At 39.0% G+C, this 12,619-nt stretch overlaps 1 protein-coding gene and 1 long non-coding RNA gene across 5 annotated transcripts in view; one reads left to right on the top strand and one right to left on the bottom strand.

Moving 5' to 3' along the window:
• Positions 1–5,945, bottom strand: part of LOC104426550 (dnaJ protein P58IPK homolog) — a 99,767-nt gene extending 93,822 nt beyond the window's left edge. Inside the window, exon 1 of the mRNA XM_039305674.1 lies at positions 5,684–5,945. Coding sequence (XP_039161608.1) covers positions 5,684–5,813 — 130 coding nt within the window. The 5' untranslated portion in view covers positions 5,814–5,945. The remainder of the gene's footprint in view (positions 1–5,683) is intronic.
• A 3,373-nt stretch (positions 5,946–9,318) lies between these two features.
• LOC104431126 overlaps positions 9,319–12,619 on the top strand; it is a 59,784-nt gene continuing 56,483 nt past the window's right edge. Inside the window, exons 1-4 of one of the 4 annotated variants that reach the window (XR_005547834.1) lie at positions 9,319–9,478; positions 10,455–10,716; positions 10,869–10,954; positions 11,055–11,109. This is a non-coding gene — a long non-coding RNA (uncharacterized LOC104431126). The other 3 variants (XR_005547836.1, XR_005547833.1, XR_005547835.1) reach the window with 3 other exon arrangements.

Genomic DNA, 12,619 nt, shown 5'->3' with positions numbered 1-12,619 from the left:
GGTCGGATTTTGGCTGGAGTATCACTTAAGTGTTCTAATTTACTTGAAACTAGCACTTTAAGTGCATTTCCGAAGTTATGGCACACTTAAGTGTTCATTCGTCGCCAAATTTGACACTCCAGGTATCCCAAACTCAAGAAAATTGCACAATAAGTCCGGTCAATAATGTGAATGGGATGCATTGACGTCCTTTCGTTGAATAGCATGTGAATTGCCTAAATCATTCAAGGCGTGATTAGCGGGTGTCTTTTCCCCATCGTTATCCCATTAAATAATTATCAACTCCGTACACTTCTTTCCACCATATCAAAAAGCAAGAAGAGACTCGCAAAGTCTTTCTTTAATTTTTTTTTTTTTTTTTTTTGTTTTGGCGTGATTTGGGATGGAAGAAGAGACTTGCAACTCGTCAAACGACAAGTGAAGTCCGCGTCATTACCCATGTGCAACAAAAGTAAGAAAAGACAAGAAGAAAGGCCAAAAGCAACCGGCCCCGACCGGTGGTGTTTATCCTAATATTCCCTTTGCACACCTGCATATGCGTGATGCCATGATGCATCTGCTTATCTTTCTTCTTCTTTTCTCTTGTACTCGAAATTGGTACAATACGAGGACGGAAGACGAGAGGGGGGAAAAATACTGAGTACAATATCTTACACGAAAAATGCAATCACGCTCAAAATTGAGGATTAGTTGAATCTTGAAATTTTTTTAATTGGAAAGAGTATCGGAGATTTTTTTCAATTATACCTTATTTGATTCAACATACGCTACTTAAACAGTTTTTTACAGCAACAATGGCAAATTTGCGATGGAAGGATTTCGTAACATTTTTCTCTTTATACAAGATTTAGAAATTGATTGTACCAAACCGAAAGTTTATTGATCAATTGTTTTTTTTGCATAATACTTGGAAAAATCCAGTAGGTTTTCCATTCGAAAGAACTTATTATTCTAAGCCGAAGCATTGAAGTGTCTTAAAAGAGTATAAAGACCCGAGATAAATAATATTTACTTAAAAAGTCTCTCGAAAACACTCACTAAGCGACTAAATAAGAAAATATTGCAACTCCTAATACATTGGTTGTCATTGTAATATACCCAACTATACATTGATGGTCAAAACCCCCTTAGTAAAAACATTTAACAGGTGTTCAGGATATTTATTAAAATGGCCATAAATCGAAATAAAGTTTGCTTTATATCAAATACAAGTTAATAATTGCATATCTTGCTTATTTTTTTAAGCTACAGTGGCAATCTTCATTTGCGATCCTTGATTTTGTGGTTATGTTTTTATTTGTTCATGTTAAAAACCATGGCTCAATTCTCGACGGGTTGTGACTGTCCTTGCTAGAACCTGAAGCTCTAGCCTTGGAATCAAGTTAGAAGGTTCCCAGATCAGGGATTTCATGTCTTGTTTTGTATAGTGAAAATATGTTTTGCTCCCAAGGCTTGTTTTTCATTTACGTTTATCCTTTCAAAGTTATATTTTGTCACTCTAATGCCTACAATCCTAAATTTAAACTCATTCGGAGCAGGGAATTGTCTTGAAGCATACATTGCACCATTGCCTCAAAATGATGAAAGATGATTGTCTAGAGAAATTATTGAACTCGAATTGGTGGACCCAAATCCAAGAAAGAAATTTTCTTCCGATGAAGCTTCACCCCGATGACTTTCACATTTATTTAAATATATTAGATCAAATTCTTCCTTTGAGGATCTGTCTCCAAGAATAACTAGTGTTAATACTATTGAAAATCCCAAATTGATATTCTCATGACACCTTTATCCCAAATCAGCTTTCGTCTCACAAAATCCTAAGCTAGCACTCCATGACCCATTTATTCTAAATTGATTTTTCGTGTTACAAAAGATACCAAATTGGTACCTCTAACACAAATCTACCATCTATTAGTATTAAGTTTAATATTATGTTAAAATGCATACATGTCAACACAAATGGTAGATAACTGCAAGATGAATCTGACATGAAGAATGACAGATTCGGCGTGAAAAATCTTCACATTTTACAGAAGGTAGATTGGATTAGGAGTAACATTTGGGGTCTTTTATGAGACAAAATGAGTTTAGGGTAAATATATCATCAGGTATTATTTGGGATTTTATGTGAGATGAAAATTAATTTTGGGTGAATTGTCATAGTGTATGTAGTTTGGGTTTCTTGTAAAACAAAATTAGTTTATGTAAATGTGTCATGGAGTACAAATTTTTTAATTTTTAATGGAATTATCCCGGAACTCTAAATTGGAATGGATTGATCCCTCCCCATTCAGGGACTTCTTTTTTGCACTCTCCAATCATTTTTCTTTCAACCAAAATTTGTACTTTGCCTCATTGAATAACACGAGTTTTGTTCAAAAAAAGGAAAAGAAATTAGTTTTGATGAGTTTTAATGTTGCAAATTAGCAATTATTGAAAATTTTTACATTTTGTTTCAACTCTTCCTATCAAGTATTTCCTCAAAAGATTTTTATTACTTTCTCTCAAATTTACGCTAGTTTCGTTAATTTCATATAAATTCTCCCTATGTCATATAGTAACAAAAATTAACAATTTCCTAACTGTTATCAAGTCTTATATTTTACATCAACACATCATTTAAACTAAGAATTCTGCCTTTGTTTGATTCCAAATAGGGAGATTTATTTAAAATATAATACAATTTTGCGAATAATTTATGCTGAAATATATATACTAATTTCCCACAAATGGAAGAGCTCACGCTATTAAAACACACAAATTTGCTTGTAGATTTTATAGTGCGTTAGTCGAGTGTTCTTACAGTGGTTATAATTGGACTAATAATCCATTGCTCTGCACGATTCGAGGCAAACTGATGTATGTAATCTTATGCAAAGGGCAAGCCGGCCCAAAGTAAGTTTTAAGGCTCATGAATGTTCTGTTTGTGTCGCGAAAAAAAAGACTAATTTGGATATATCTCCCTAAAAATTGGTCATTTGCATTGCTTCGGATAAGTAGTCAATTACAAATGTTTTTCATCGTCAACAATAATTTATGTTCTAAATATTTTTGTGGAAAATGAAAATGTTTCTTATTCACTCATTCATTCTTGTAAGTAATATAAGTAATCATTATTAAAAATATATTTTCCAAATTATTTATTTTTCATTAAATAAAAGCACCCCAACTATAAACTCAAATTGGGATTAGCGCAATTGTAGTGTGTTTTCCCTCCTATTAGGCTGTTATCCCGATAGACTACCTGTCTAATGAACATCGCTTCTTTCTACCATGTCAAACAAATGCAAAAAGAGGCTCGCAACTCTCATTTTTATTTTCAATTCTTTTGGTGGTTTGGATTGGAGGAGACCTGGTACTCGTCAAACAAGGAACGAAGTATCTCTCTTTACATGCGAAACGCTCAAAAGAAAAGAAGAAAGGCCAAAAGGAACCGGCGCAACCGGCGGTGTTTATCCTATTGCTTCCCCTTCGCGCAGCTACATTATCTGCGTGACGCATCTAGCTTCCTTATTCTCTCCTGGGGCGAGATTTATAAAAAAAAAAAGAAAAAAAAGAGAAAAAGGGCACCCAACGACTGTGCTTGATGAATACTCGAATTTGATACGGCACAAGGCACGAAATGCGAGAGAAAAAATGCCATGTCCGAAATGTTATACGAGAAAAATGCAATCGGGCTCTATATCACTTGATCTTTATTATTGTAGGACTTTCTGATTTCCGTCATCAATATAGATCTCCACAACTCGACTCAACTTTTCCACAGGGTTCTAGTTGTACATTACTACTGTCTGCTATTCGAAGGAAAGCCTATTACAATGAGTATGAGGATTTTACTGACTAGTGCTGGTCCTCGAGGTTCCGTGCATTCCTATGGAAGTTCCATTTATTATGGCGACACTCCTCCTATAGTGTTGAGGACTGGGAGTTAGTAACCCTTTAACAAGAAGTGGAATAATGCTTTCCCGGTGTGCTCCTTGTTAGAGGGCCTTGTGAGATCCTTTTGAGTTTCCAATGAGCAATTGGCTTTTGCATTGGTGTAATCAATTCAAAATCAAGGGGTCTGACGTTGTGATATGAGATAGTTGTCACCCTCTTTGGAGATGCATATGGTCTTGATTGTAGGATATATCCAATTGTCTAGCTATGACTTCTCAGAACGTGGGGTCTAATGGTTGATAAGATTTTGACTAAACTAATCTTGCAGGGGCGTTTTCTCTTAGCGTGACGATGGTTGTATCCAGTAAGTCCAGTTGACCATGTTCACAAGGCTCCCCTTTCTAGGAGTTTCTCCGTCATTTTGTATTAGTAAACACACGATTGAAGAAAAGATAGCGATCACCCTGGCTTTGCTGGTGGGCTTTTTGATGGTTGTTTTGTCAATATTGGAGAGACACGTATTTAATACTATGTGCTCCTCATGGATAATAGATGTACCGATCGTATAGGGAATGAAGATGTGGTCAGTATTTGGAAATTATGTTGTACTCTATTTAACTTGTAATAAGTTTGTCAATCCCATTATCAGGTTACTTAATAGCTTAGTTCTCCAGAGAAATGAAAAATAGTCACTAAGTTGAAATCTTACACGGTAAACCTTGATTTACTCATAAGTACAACAGAAAAAAATTAGTGTGGCTTGGCCTTTTCTAATATTTAAAATTTTTCTATCTTGATTCACTAAAAAATGATTGATAATAATTTATATCTAAATATTTTCGTAAAAATGAAAATATTTTTCATTAATCTATTTTTATAAATGACACAAACAATCATTTTTTCAAAAATATTTTCTAAATCATTAATTTATCTTCCATTAAATAAACACACCCCAAATATAAACTCAAATCGGAAAGGCCCAAAAAAAACAAAAAAATCACTTCTTTCTACCATTGTCAAGGAGCGAAAAGAGGTTCGCAACTTTCATTTTTATTTTTATTTTCTTTTGGTGGTTTGGATTGGAAGAGACTTGCTGCTCGTCAAAGAAGGAACGAAGTATCTCCTTTTGCATACGTGACGCTACAAAAAGAAAAGAAGAAATGCCAAAAGCAACCGGCGGTGTTTACTCTTTCCAGACAAGATATTTCAGACTAAGCACACCAAAGAATGGTAGTGAGTCTTAAGCTACCATACAGGTTTTTGTTAGACTAATGCCCATTCGCTAGCAAATCCACAACATCCGCGAAGAAACTGATGCGGGAACTATTGGCAATCAAAGAGCATGAGCAGATTAGAAAGTACTTCATTGCTCGAGACCTTTTTAACCTCAACACACTTCAATCCAATGCACCACCTAATACTCCCTGGGCCCGGGAACTGCTCTACAATCTTACAATCTCGGCCCATGGAAAGTCCCACAATGCCGCCAACCTCAGGACGACGACGAACTAGAATTAGATAAACCGCCCCGGTTCCCCCCAAGACAGGCAGTAAATTCATCAATCGTGCAACACATGCATCACATAAGAGCGAAAACTATCCCTCCGAAACTAGAATTTTAATCCGGCACGGACATTTCAAGACTCTTAAGTCCATCTAATTTCGCCTTTTCCGCACAAACTCCTGCCTCATCCCGAGAGGATCCCTACGAAAAGATGCACCCATTCATCCCCACGCGACAAACCCCTCGAAGAATCTCCATCCGGCAACGGGTTCGCAGATCTAAGCGAGAAGGACGTACCTTGGGCAGAGACGAGAGGCTGAAGGAGGAGGAACTGGCAAGCGAACACGAAGTGCAGAATGAACGCCGCGTAGAGCCATCCCCTCCACGCGATGCCTTCCATGGCCAAGGTCAAGATCGACAGATTCATCGCGAGATTTTCGTCTCCCTGCGCGATTCGTGATAGATAACTTATTATGGCGACTCCGATTCGGAGACTACGAGGCAGAGGAATTTGGAGGAAGAAGAAGAAGAAGAAGAAATAGTTCCGTCGCTACTGAGTTCGTGCCGGGAAGAGGGAGGAGAAGAGGACTTCGCGAGAGGTTACACGTAGCTCGGGCCTATGGGCGAGCTCCACGTGGGCTCTGGTTTGTTTACCTGCCGTGGTCTGATCCAATCAAGAGGCGCCACGGCATGGCCGGGGGAGCCAGGTCAGATCGCTTTGAACTTTCGTTAATTATGCGATCAGTTCCGTCACCAAATAAGACCCGAACAAGCTTCTTATAACCCGATTAGTGTTATCTAAAGATCGGAAAGTCGAATCTTGAATGCCCAGAACATATCGGTTCTCTATTTTTGGCAAACATATGCCTTGAAGCGACCTCGACGGATCATTGAGAAGCTGAAAGTTAAGAGTATTATTAACTTACGATACAATATAAGTCACCAGGAAAAATCCGAACTTACCAATGATAAAATTCTCCCGGTTATCTTTATTGGTTTTAATCATGTGCTCGTAGAATGGACTGAAAAATAGCCCATTAATTTGAAATGAGAAAGATACGGAGGTAGTCATTGAATCTGAAGAACATCAGATGTTGGAACCAAAAAGCAAATTAGATTTGGATCCATGACATGGAAAAGCTACCAAAAGACATTACTAGTAGTTTACTAGTCTTTTAGCAGCTCTTTACACAAACAACTTGGACACAATAAACTTGAGCACGATAAAATTCTACATAAGCAATAAAACCCAATTGCAATATCCTAATCAACTCAATCCTTCGCCCAAGTTATGGCAAAGTCCACTTCTTAGCAAAGTGAAAACAAGAAATGATATTATGTCACAGGCTTTTTTTGAGGCTTAAAAAATAGATTGACAAGCTAGAGTCCTCACAGATAGAAAATTCAAATTGCCCGCACTTTCTTCAAAGAAAAGTTCTTATAATTTGCTATGTCATCGTGGACCCCTTAGGATTGAGGGTAATAATGCAGCGGTAGCATTGAATTTGATGTCTATTGAACTGAATCTCATTGCTCTGCCAATGGAAGGCTGAGCAAAGAAGTTGTAATCTAAGTTTTCTTGACCTTTCACGATGCCCTCTAATGCCTTGATGACCATGGACATGATAGGCCTCTTTATATAGTCTCCTTGCATGCATCATGCGGCAAAAAAAGTAAGAAAGACAAGAAGAAAGGCCAAAAGCAAAATGTCGAAATTGGTATGATAGGAAGACGGAAAATGAGAGGGGGAAAAAGAATACTTGGTCCAAAATCTTACATGAAAAATGCAACCAAGCTCAAAATCTAGGATTAGTTGAATCTTGAATTTTTTTTATCGGAAAGAGTATCAGAAATTTTTTCGATTATACATTATTTGATTTGATGTACGCGCTCTTAAGTAGCTTTTTATAGTAATGATGGCAAATTTCCAATGGGAGGATTTTGTTGAACTTTTCTCTTTATAAAGAACTTGAAATTGATCATACAAAACTAAAAAGTTTACCGGTCTATTGTATTCTTTGCATGATACTTGGAAATTTCCACTAGGTTTTTCCTTTCGAAGAACTTACTAACTCGATTTGAAGTAGTGAAGTTATTTTTTAAAGAGCATAAAGACTCGATACAAAAAAGATTTACTTAAAAAGTGTCTCGAAAATACTTATTATGCAACTAAATATAAAAATATTGTGACTACTAATACATTGATTATCATTGTAATATACCCAATCACACATTGAAGATCGAAGATCCCTTCAACAAAAATATTTAATAAGTACCTAGGATATTCATTAAAATGATCATAAATCAAAATAAAGTTTGTTGATATCAAATACGAGTTCAAGTTAGAAAACATACCCTTACCTTCACTATCCATGAATATGACGCCCATACATACACATCACAATCAACAGAAGAGCCACGGTGATCACCCCTCCCTGCCCAATTTCTTTATTAAAAATAAAAACAACTCATCATTTTTTTCCTACTTAAAAATTAACTCTGTTACTTCCTTCATCATGTTTCTTTGATTTAATTTTATAGGGTTTTCTAAAATTGGTCAACCGAATTCTCTAATATATCAATATCAATTATTTTTTGTTGATGGTTATGTAAGTTATACTTACGAAAATAGTAAAAATCCATACGATTTTTTTTCTCGATAAAGAGCATGAACTATGACTATGTTACAAAATCTCCTAATCTAATCTAATCTAATTCACCAATTATATTCGACAAAAAAAAAAAAAAAGATTCACTAATTATTAAAGAGCAGAAAGTTAGGGCGCGTTTGGTAACGATTTTGTTTCCGGGGGAACAGATTCGATTAGAAATGATTCATTTTTATTATGTTTCCAGAACAATTTCTAAACATTTTAAATAGTTTGGTAACTGTCCATTTTTTTTTTTTTTTGGTAACTTGGGGAACTCACATAAGTCGGTAGCCCATCAAGGTTAACCTTAGAGCGGGTAGAGTCACCACCACCCTTGCCTGCCGAGTAAGTCGTGGGTTCCTTTCCAACAAGGCGGGACGACGCAGGAGTCGAACACCGAACCTCTCGCGAAAGGAACGAGTGCTCAACCAACTACGCCACCGCCACGGGTGGTTTCCCAATTTTTTTATTCTAGAATAAAATTGCGTCTACGATACCGTGCTCATTGATTTTGTTCCAAATCAATTTCTTTTAATTTTTAAATATTTTTTTTACTTTTTTTCATTTTTCTTCTTATTCTTCTTCTTCTTCTTGTGGCCGGTCGCCGGACCAGCAACCGGCCAGACGAGGGCCGGCCACCTCACCGGAGCGTCGCCGGCCCTCGTAAGCCAAGCCTTGCCGGTGGCCAGGCTGGCCTCGCCGGGGCTAGGCAAGGCTTGCCTAGCCATTGGTGGGGTTGGGCGAGCCTCGGCGGGGGTGGGTGAGGCCCGTCGGCCATCGGCGAGCTCGCCGGACCGGTTGCTAGTAGACGGAGGCGGGTGGCGGCGGACGACAATCACGAGATGACGGTCGATGAAGAAGAAGAAAAGAGGAGAAGAAGAAGAAGAGTTGATTTTGATTCTTAGATTTATTTCCGGAACAAGAATTAACTTTTTTTTTTTTATTTTTTTATTCTTGATTTTGTTTCAAATCTAATTTCGAGAACAAAAAAAATAGAAATTTGTTATTAGGAATAAATTTTTTATCAAATGCAATTCTATTTTCAAATTGCTCCCAAGAACAAAAATGAGAATCAAGCGCTGTTTGGATGGTTACCAAACATGCAACTATTGAAATGCGTATCCGGAAGAGTGAATACCCTGGGCGAGCAAACAAATTCTCTCCTTTTGTTTTTTCAATTGTCATCTCGCATCGCACCCAAATGCTTCGTAGTCATCGTCCACGTGGACAAAATCCTCTCTCTCTCTCTCTCTCTCTGTCTCTCTCTCGGTTCCTCGCTCGCGGCAGCGACCTGCGATGGAATCGTGGATCGTGCCCCCCTTTAATTGATCGTTTCATGCATCATAAGAAGTTTTTCCTCCCACTGAGTTGGTGATCGCTGGGCTGAGGTCCGTTGATCCTATTTTGTCGCGTGGATGGTGATTCTAAACGGTGTCTGTCGGTACTTTATTAGTCATAGAAGCTGCTATTTAGAACCCTTTACCTTGTTGTTTTCATCTTTCTCCTAGGCTATATGCTACAGCTTTGCTGTTATGAATACTTAAGAAGTTACACCATTAGATCCTTGCTTGCTCTCTCTCTCTCTCGAGATGTAGTCAGGGTGGTGAATTATCGATACTGGGAAGGTTTCTATGTGGGGAGGGTTTGATATTACAATAGGATTACTTTACGCGATGATCATTTCAGATGTCGTGGAATGTTTAAACTGAAGATTGATGGCAGAAATGAAAATGCGTTGATTAAGACAACCGGTAGTATTCATTCTATTTTTCTTCGTCTAACATTTCTTTTTGGTGTCTCTATGCAAAATCAGTGGCAATGATGATCCATCAATTACTCACATAGAAAGCCAGTTGCTCAGGGTTTAGACTATCACGTTGCCTCCAAGAGGCCTTAAAATTAGCAGCACCTATTGCACACAAAGAATGCCCATTTGTGCTTTTTTCTGAACATCTGCTGGTTTATTTGTCTAATATGGACATTTTTTACCAATTAGATACTCGAATAGAAAGTCGTTCTCTTAGGCTTGAGAGTATATTAACATCTTCACATAGGCCAACAAGCATATTGCAATGATTATATATAGTAAGTACCTGCCCAGTGCTTATGGTTTTCTGGTTATCTACCAGATTCATATCAATTAAAGTGGACATAGTTTTTACTTAATCATTGTTTTATGATGCACATAAAAGTGTACATTTGATTTAGTTTTTCATAATGCCTGATGAATGTAAAGTTGCAGAAACACTGAAGTCATCGAAAAGAGAATCACAGAGGGTGTCAAATTGCGCAGACTAGGCTTATAGTATCTCCCAGCCTTAATGTTGCAAGCATGATGGCTTGATACCATTGGGACCTAGAGAGTTAAATTGAATTACCTCTGGCATCGACTAAGTTTGCCTGTTTCTATTGTGCAGGTTTTGTTGGGTACAGGTGGTATGATTTTTCCTGCTTGGCTATTGTTATATGGAGAATTTGGAAGGACATGTCTTCATATGCAGGTGAGGATTGTTGGATCGTGTGGCATCCACCTACGTGAGTCTCTCTCTCTCCCTCTATCTCTCTCTATCTCTCTGAGAAAGTCTTGTCTGAGTGCCCTTTTCGGTCATGTTTGAGTTGATAAGAACAGGTGCTTAAGAGGTTATGCAGCCTTCTCTTCATTTTTCCAGAATGAAACAAGTTATGTAGTCTTCATTTTACTTCATTTGGTAGTTATTATAGAGGGGCTTTGTTTAGTTAGATGTTGATGACTAATTTTAGCTTAGTCATAGCCTTTGCTATATACATTTTGAACTGCAAATGGTGATGCAGGCCCTTTTTTGATTTATCAGGTGATTGAAGAAGCTACCTAATTTGATTGTGTGATCCCATCTTCTGGACTTTATGGTGCCCTGCTTCCTTGGAGTGTTTTTCGATGGTCTGGTTCCTGGAATATCAATCGATCTTTATTGTAGTAGGACTTTCCGATCTCCTCTGATCAATATAGATCTCCACAACTCGACTTAACTTTTCCACAGGGTTCTAGTTGTACATTACTACTGTCCACTATTTGAAGGAAAGCCTGTTACCATGAGAATGAGGATTTTTTTTATTAGCCTTGGCCCTTCAGATTTGCGTGCACTCCTGTGGAAGTTCCATGTATTGTGGCGACACTCTCTTGTAGTTAGGGGTGTCAATGGTTTGATTCGGTTTGGTTTTTTTGAAAAACGAAACCGAACCGTTAGAAAAAACTTCCGAACCGAACCGAAATTTTGGTTCGGTTGGGTTCGGTTTTCGGTTTTTCGGTTTTTTTGCATTTGTTTTTTTTCGTTTTCGTTTTTTTCTTTTTTTTTTTTCTTTTTCTGTTCAACTCAAAATAATCTAAAATAGTCTGGAAGTCTTCCTTCGTTTGGAGAAACTCTTGAATCCTGCAGATAGAGAAAAACTTAATGAATAAGGCACTCGTGAGAATTATCTTGCTCACATACAGCTAAAACAAAGTACCTTTCTTCCGGGAACAAAGTCGATTGTGGGACCTCCAGTGACTTCTACTGCAACAACTCCTGCTAGCTAAAACAGGCATTTCGCTCATAATGATCAATACTCGCAATTGATAGACCATTTTTAATTGTAACTGAAGGCTTTATTAGTATTGGGCTTAAGGCCCGTCCGCCCAAGTTGGGCCGAGAAAGCCCGGCCCACGGGAATAGAGCTCGTGGAAGGAGAGAGGTATAAAAGGGAGGAGAAAGAGAGAAAATCGCACCGTTTTGTTCAAAAAGAAAAGACGTACGTTTTTTCTCAACGCTCTCTCTCTCTCTCTCTCGTTTTCTCCAAAAGCAAAACAGTGAAGCGCGAAGGCCAATTTGCTTCACCGGATCGAACAGGACCAAGTTTCTCTTCCTCTAACGGCGTCGGTGTTTAATCTGTGGCTAAAAGGTACGCTTGAATCCGTGGTGTGCTTTAGGATCGGTGATATGTGTTGTTTTTCACGGGCTCGTCTTCCTTATTGATTTAGGGGTTCGATTTAGTGTCGAATCCGGTTTTTCGGGGATCAGTCATTCCCAACATTGGTATCAGAGCCTTAGTTCACGTTTTCCCGACTTGTTTGACGATTTCTGATTGATTTTTCGCAAAAGCAATTCGGCCGTACGGATCGGGGCGAGAAATCCCGACACTCGAGCGTTCTTTGGCCATTTTTCTGAGTTTTCGTAAGTCGAAATCCTTTTCTGAACACATGGGGAGAAAGGCGACGTTGAGACGAGTTTGGAGATAGGTCGTGCGCTGCCAGAGACGCCGCATGCGCCCACACGCGTGGCTAGAAGCCGCTGCGTGTGGGCGCGACGCGTCTCCGGGAAGCGCTGGCTCGCCCGGCCGCGTGCGGCACACGCGCCGGTCGGCGAACCGGCGCGTGCGCACCGCCGGCTTGCGAACCGCACGCGCCGGTCCGCGGACCGGCAGCGTGCCGCGTCATCATGACGTCACCCAACGGTCAATAACCGCTAGGGTGGCGTCATCGATGACGTCGGCATGACGACGTTTTGCCGAGGCGGTCACCGGCCGGCGACCCGACCCGACCCGACCGCGGGAGACCCAGCACGTGCAC

Source organism: Eucalyptus grandis, chromosome 11, assembly GCF_016545825.1.
Source record: "Eucalyptus grandis isolate ANBG69807.140 chromosome 11, ASM1654582v1, whole genome shotgun sequence".
In the NCBI taxonomy this organism is placed as follows: Eukaryota; Viridiplantae; Streptophyta; class Magnoliopsida; order Myrtales; family Myrtaceae; genus Eucalyptus; species Eucalyptus grandis.
Note: the sequence above shows the minus strand (reverse complement) of the source record. Positions and strands in the feature narration are given on the sequence as shown.